Source organism: Centruroides vittatus, unplaced genomic scaffold (genome assembly GCF_030686945.1).
Source record: "Centruroides vittatus isolate TY-2023 unplaced genomic scaffold, ASM3068694v2 contig_425, whole genome shotgun sequence".
Taxonomy (NCBI): domain Eukaryota; kingdom Metazoa; phylum Arthropoda; class Arachnida; order Scorpiones; family Buthidae; genus Centruroides; species Centruroides vittatus.
The window spans coordinates 1576058-1583610 of record NW_027122231.1 but is presented as its reverse complement, the minus strand read 5'-3'; the positions used below and the strand labels follow the sequence as shown (position 1 = coordinate 1583610).

At 35.9% G+C, this 7553-nt stretch overlaps 1 protein-coding gene across 1 annotated transcript; it reads right to left on the bottom strand.

Moving 5' to 3' along the window:
- Positions 1-4020: 4020 nt before the first annotated feature.
- LOC136976854 (jerky protein homolog-like) lies at positions 4021-4560 on the bottom strand. The gene has a single exon (XM_067272242.1). It carries the CDS (start codon positions 4558-4560, stop codon positions 4021-4023), a length of 540 nt encoding a protein of 179 aa, XP_067128343.1.
- Between the last annotated feature and the right edge of the window lie 2993 nt (positions 4561-7553).

The window sequence follows — 7553 nt, the reverse complement described above, 5'->3', positions numbered from 1 at the left end:
AACGCGCAAGACATAAATTTGTCACCCCAAATCGTAGCCCAACCACAGATAGAACCAGTCGACCCCTGGGATGAGATTATTCTAGAATCATTGCAGCAGAGACAGACAAATATCGCGAGCTCCACCAGAGAAGCGGAGGCTGATCAGCCCCCGACCCTGTCGCCACCTGCACACCCCTATGCACTCCGAAGTCAAGGACCAGTGAGTGATTATCCCTGGGTCCTCCCTAAATCATCGGGAATTGTTCAGCCGAAAGTGACGATGGTGCAAGACGCGGACGAGTCCGAAATGCCACAAACTGAAAGTCTCCCGCGTTTGCCACCTAACACTCCAATCGGATTATTCACCAGTTGTAAATGGTAGCTTCTCTTTCTTATGAAAGAGAGGATATCATCGTCCAGATGGAGTGAGGTCCAATGTAAAAACGCGTGCGCATTTAGACAAATTGTCGCGTAAACGGAACTTTAGTAATGTGAACCTTTTTGATAGATAATGGAGAAAAGACTGTAAAAATTTACTCGTTCTTGTTGATATGTGTCGCCAACGAAATTTTGAATTTTGTACCTTTGTCGAGAAAAGGAATTATGTTTTGTTGGAAAGAATGAGATGTGAAATCAAGATTCACACACGTGGATCAAAACCGAAAAAATTGAAACCGAATCTGAAACAAAACTTCAGCAGGAAAAACATTGTCGCGAAAAACAATCAAGCAAAATCCCTCATGGATTGAGCGATTCATATAGTCCAACTGTGAGGAAAATTGATCCTCCTATTTTAAACGCGCGCGAGACAATCAGGTCTGTCACAAGGAATTGTAACAGTCGAATGAGTGGACTCAACGAAACATGACGATATTCGGAGATGTCGAAGTCGTCATCAAAATCAACCACCCAGAGTCAAACATTCAACAGAATCGAGGAAAATGTCCCCTCAGGACTACGTGACCTTGATTTGCGGTAATCTGCATCGGAAACCGATAGCAGAAACTGTCACGTATTCACCCGGAAAAAGCGCTGCCTGCAGAGGATGACCAGGTTGTTAGACACCCACCGTCCTTGCAGACATCCTTTCATTCCTTGTCTAGTACAAAATGGAGAACAGTCGCTCCAAAGTACTTGACGAGATTCTGTTGGAAACCGGAAACTTCCAAAGAAAAAAAAAGAAATGCACCTCGGAAGACACGTGACCATCGGACATGAAGTCAACACGTCCACGTGTCCCGGAAGTAGCAAAGAAACTTATTTTCTGAGTGACAGACCGACCAGACAAACCCCTTTTCGGCCTTCTGAAAGAAAATTGGAACCATAGGGATTGATATGGATTGCTCGAACGCCAAATGAAAAAAAAAATTTTATGTTGTCAAAATAATCCGTACCTTGACAGAAGTCAAGAGATGTTACACGAACTCATCAATCAATTGAAATTTTGTACGATCAAATGAGAATGAGATGTTGAAAAAAAAACACACCCGATTTCAATGTAACGTGAGATCAGACACGTGCGAAAGAACAACAAAACTGTAGACTATTGTTGATGTTATGTCACTTCCGAAAAGACGGAAGCGTGGACTGACAGCTTCTAGAGCCGCCAGGAAAAATGTCGCTAGCCTCGAAGCCACATTTTTAAATGGCGGGGAGCCCTGTGAAGTCCCAAAAACGGGTTAACATTAATTATTTATATTAGAAAATTGTTAAAACGAATGTAGAAAATCGTCCATTGTTAAAAGGGACAAAAACCGATCAAAGATCGGATTTGACGCGTTAGTCATTTGAAACCGCGACGCATGAAAAAAAAGGAGAAAGATGTCGAAAGACAAAAAGGCCTAATGTAAAATAAAACGCAATAATTGTAATGAGTAATGATTGTAGACGAATGTCCTCCAGTATAGATGGACCTTTGACAAGTCGCTCGTATACGAAATTTAGATCATTAAAATTAGGAAAAAGGGAAAAGTTAATTATAAAAAGGAACTTCATATCGAAGCATTAAATTTCAAAAATCTCTCAGACTAAACAACAATGGGGAAAATATGAGCGCAAGTTTCAAAGTTCCATCAATTCTTTCCAACCTGAGTAAACGGAGGGTGTCAAGTAAATTCGTCGAGGCGGCTCTTTCTCGTGACTCGAACAGGGGTCGTTTTTCGCTTGGAAACAAGCGAGGGACCAATCGAGAAGAGAGAAAGGAAGGACGTGGAGCCAATCAACATGAACAATACGAAAAAGAGAGATAGGAGTAATCGCCGAATTGGAAGGACAAGAGACTTTTCCGAGAGGTTTCAAGGGAAACAAGAGGTGTTCCAAGGTGTCCATCGAAAGGTCCGCCGACGCCAACCGACGAGTCGCTGCACCTGCCGCTGCCCCGGGGCCTTCTATCGAGCGACGATAGGAAACACATCGGCACAAAAACGTTCGAACGTTCACCTTTGTAACGATCTGTGTATAGTGTGAGTTGTTTTATATTTAAATAAACGGGTTTCTTTGTGAGACACTTATTGTCTGGTGTTAAGTTTCTGCAAAATGAGGAAGTCATAATTAGAAAGACAACAATATTGTTCACCTGGTATTTCACCTGGTAATACTGTAAATTGTATAAAATAAGGACATAAAAGCAATTGAATTATTTATTTACATTTTTCAGGCTTAAAGTTATTGAATGAAAGTTTGTTAGAATAATACAAAAATTTTAAAAGTACATATGTAATGTAATTTTCAGACAGCTTAAAATTTGACTATTATTGCTGGATTGAATGCAGTTTTATTTTACTGACTGTAAGTGGAGTTAATAAGATTCTACAACTGGACAAGCAAATATCACCATTGTCGCAACATGATACCTTTTACATGATTATCTGCAAGTGGGATTAGAACCTGCATCAATTGGAATAGTTGAAAATAAAATTCTTTCCTTACCTTTCCTGCTTGAAATGAAGTGAAAATTAATTTGGAACATTGTTTAACAAGGATAAAATTATATAAAATTGAATGATGGGAAAGTGCTTATAATTAATCATTCAAGTTTGATTTAATGTGCAAAGGTAAATTCTATATCTGAGCTGATAAATAGGATCTAACGTCTAATGTGTTGATTTTAAATAATCCGTTTAACTTGTAAGGAAAATGATTATTATGCTGTTTGAAAAATGAGAACAAAAGTATGATCAAATATTTGAATAAAATAATTATGTACAAATAATTTAAAGAGTTAACAACACGAGTCTTGTTCCCAAATACAGTGGACACCGATATAACGCGCATGTCGGGCGGGAAACAACACCCGCGTTATAAGGTGAACCGCGTTATACCGAGCGAACACAATAAATTTACTCAGAACGATTTGAGCTATATACTGAAACATTCCATTTTTTATTAAAATACATATGTATTTTAATAAAAAAAACCAATTTATTAAGTGTTTTATTAAAATTCACTTAACATAGTTATACATCTTAATAAGTACAGTACATACTGTATATGTATTATTTTATTTACGTACATAAGATACGCTTTAAAATACAGTAGAGCGTCGATAAGTGGAACCAATTGGGAACTGGGGTCCTTCCAGTTAATGATTTGTTCCAGTTTCCGACTTTGTACGAAAAAATACATTAACCTGTCCGATGTTCAAATTTTTCTCCGTTGCGTATCGCTTCCTGTTGAATTTTTCTCCGTTGCGTGTCGCTTCGTGTTGAATTTTCGTCGATTTAAGGCCTAACGAAAATTTTTATAATAATAATCGAGGCTATCGTATCGTTAAAAATTATTTCTGCATTTTGTACAAACAAAATAAATATATTAAAGAATATAAAAAACATGAAAATTATACTTTAGAAGTAAATTTAGTATCAAAAACATTCGATTCAGCACGACACAGTCCGACTGAAAATCGTTCCACTTTCCGGCCATTCCACTTACCGACGTTCCACTTATCGACGCTCTACTGTACAGTACTGTATGTAAAAACAAATACTATGTATAACTTGACTAAAATCTATGTATTCGATATCATTTCAATTACAAAACATCACTTAAAAAAGTGAGTAATTTTTGTTTGTTTGCTTTTTGATAACTTCTGTATCATTTCCCTTTTGAAATATGCTAATTGCAACAATCTGACGCCGTTAATATTTTCTTGTGATTCAGTCCATTTTATAACAGTTTCCATGGCTGTTATTGTTTCTTTGGTTGTTGGCGGTATATCAGCTATCCCACTGGCACTTTCTTCATCATCATCTGTTTCTTCTTGACAATCTTCGTCACCGCAAATGGATTCGATAATCATTTCATCAGTCATATTCTGACAAATATCTTCTCTAGCGTCCACATCTAACCAATCAGTCAAAGAATCATTAGTTATTTCTGGCTCATTCAATATTTCCCGGATACGAGAAATTTCAGCCTCAGTGAAGATATTATCTGAAGCTGAATCTGAATGTGTTGTGGTTTGGTCGAGATCAACTTGATTATTAGATTCATTTAATTTTTTCCAACAGTTTCTAATTGTCTCTGATGTGATTGCCTGCCAGGCAAGTCCAATACCGTAGGACACGTCTTTGAGATCCATTTTTTTAAAAAATATGTTGACGTCAATGTCTGATGCTAATAATGACTTCATCATTCCTCTTCGATAATTTCTTTTGAAAGCACTAATTGATCTAAGGGTTGTATAAGAGCAGTAGTATTTTTTGGAAGATACATTACTTTTATTTTACCATCGTCAGACACAAGGTTATGAGCCGGTGGATGAGCTGGGCAATTATCTAAGAGAAGCAAAGCTTTTCGATCTAGACTCAATCCTATCAGAAATTTTCGCACTTGACAGTAACTTGACTAAAATCTATGTATTCGATATCATTTCAACAACAGGAATTGTGAAACCAGTCATGAAATATGTTAGAAGTCATCCCAGCGTTTATGCTGTTTTTATAAACAACTGGCAGAGATTTTATATTGAATGACTCGAAACATCGTGGGTTTTGATTTTTACCTATAATGAGTGGCGTCAACTTATGATTTCCAGCTTTATTTACACAAAATAAAGCTGTTATCCTTTCCTTGCTTAGTTTTGTTCTGCTTTTTGTGGATTACTTTTTAGATCTAAGGTTTTACTTGGTAACATTCTGTAATATAATGCAGTCTCATCACAGTTATAAACTTGTGCATCAGTATACACTTTTTTCTTAATGGAAAATGTGAACTGTTTGGAAAATTCTGCAGCGCCTTTAATATCACTAGACTTTGCTTCACCAGAAATGGAAATTTGAAAGATGCCATGTCGTTTTTGCCAAAGCCACAACTAACCGCCAGAAGCCTTAAAATCTCCTTCTGCTTTTAAGCTTACATGGAATTTTTCAGCCTGAAACTTTAAAGCAGTTTCAGATACGGGAATACCTTCGCTTCTTTTTTGCACAAACCATGCATACAGGCAATCGTCAACATTTTGTTTTTTTCAAGTCTTGTCTTTTTTCGAGTAAGCCCAGCATATTGGTCAAGTTTATCAACAAATTATTTCAGTTTCGTCTCCTCTGCCATCCAACCCCTTTGTTCTTTCAGGTACGCCGTATTCTCTTCTTATGTTTGCTTTCGAAACTGCGCTCTTTACTTTAGCAATAATGTCAAGCTTTTCTTTCACACTGTAAGCTTCTCTTTTACTCATCGTGCATACAATAATTAAACACTATTCAAAATACATGCCGGTACTCCATACGAAAATTAACAACTAATTAACTAACGTTTTCGATCGCCTCCGCGATCTTCGTCAGGTTCTATCGAGGTTTGCAATAGAATGCAACTAGAATTATTTAACATTATAAATGTCAAGCTTTTCTTTCACACTGTAAGCTTCTCTTTTACTCATCGTGCATACAATAATTAAACACTATTCAAAATACATGCAGGAACTCAATACATACACAATTACTCAATACGCAGTAACAATAAAATGCGCTACTCACTAACGCCGTACGGACCTGTATAAACGTGTTTGATCGCCCGCGTCGCAACATCGCCCGCGCTATAAACAGACTGCGCGGTATAGCGAGCAGCGCTATAACGAAGGTTCACTGTAATTATGATGATGTTTCTGAAAAGAAAATAAGTTATTAATTCAAATTTGAACTGAAATTTAAAGCTTTATTAAACTTTCATTATCGAAAATAGCATCAGGGGACACGAAGACTTCCAGTATCTACGTATGTCTTCTCTGATGTCGGAAGGCTGGATGCATCGAGATCCGGATAAATCATAGGAGGATTTTCCATCACTCTAAAAAGATTTTGAATTAGATTATGTAAAAAGTTTAACATTTTAAGACAACAGAAATGTTTTATGACAAACCCTTCTATGTTTCTTCGGTTTTGGTTTATTTAAACTAGTAGAGGGATGCTGCAATCTATCCTGAGAACCAGGTGATGAAGGTGCGATGCTGGACTGAAAAAAATTTTGCTTCTTTTTGAATTATATTTTAAAAACGGCATTTCAATCTAAAATGATACATTGAAATTACGTGTGTAACTATATGTCATAAAATATATAATACAAAGCCAAATTATGCAGATTATGCAGATGTAACAAGATGGCTCCGACCGACCTGACTGAGACAAGAAGCCAGACCATTAAGTAGATAAGCTCAGTTCCCCGTCATGCATTGACGAGAAACTGGGTCTATCTAGTTAAAACATATTTTCTATACTTTATCAAAGTTTTAAAGAATTTTCAGTTGAATGGATTGTCTTCTAAAAAGAAAACTTACATAAGGAATAATCAGAAATTATACATCGAATTATTCAAATATAAGCTTGAGATCAGATGCATTTAAGATATTTATATTATAGATTAACTATTTTACTATTGAAGGCTACCGTTGCAGTTACCGTCACGTGATTGCAATACAAAACTGAAATGAATGGTTTGCATAATATCCTATTGAAACATATTCTCTCTTTAAGAAACTGCATTTGGTTCATTTTAGAGCGGCCAATATTAACGATGGATGGCGAATATTTAATCGATCGTTTGAAATTTTAATGGACATTGTTATTTTTTTCGATAAAACCTGGATTCGTTTAGATTTTTAATATTGTAAATGTCGATAAATAATAAAATCGTAAAAAACCTTAAAAAAGGCTTTGACTAATTAAGATTAATTTATGAATTTTGTATTTATTGGTTTGGTTTTATATATTAAATCAGTGATACGCAATGTAACACTCCAAAATCCAATCCAGAACGTTAACATATTTGACGTATCACTTATAATTGATAGGAGTGTGCCTTCTTTTTGTGTGTATGGAATATACAAAATATCTATGGCTCACAACGAGACTAGTGCTCAATTTGGCATTTAAATTGAAAAGTTTGGAAATTATCGCATTAAATAGTTTGGAAATTATCGCATTAAATAATTTAGAAATTACAGATTTTCTTGTTCTCTTTTATACTTAAGATTGTCAATCTTGTAGTAATTGATTTCTTCAGCTGAGCGACGCATTTCCGAAATGTAAATCAGTAAAAAAATTTTCAAGTTTGCCCAATAAGCTGCAGTAATCGATTTCGTAA

Coding starts and splice junctions, on each gene's coding strand:
- LOC136976854 (XM_067272242.1), bottom strand. CDS start 4,560: ATGGATCTCAAAGACGTGTCCTACGGTATTGGACTTGCCTGGCAGGCA.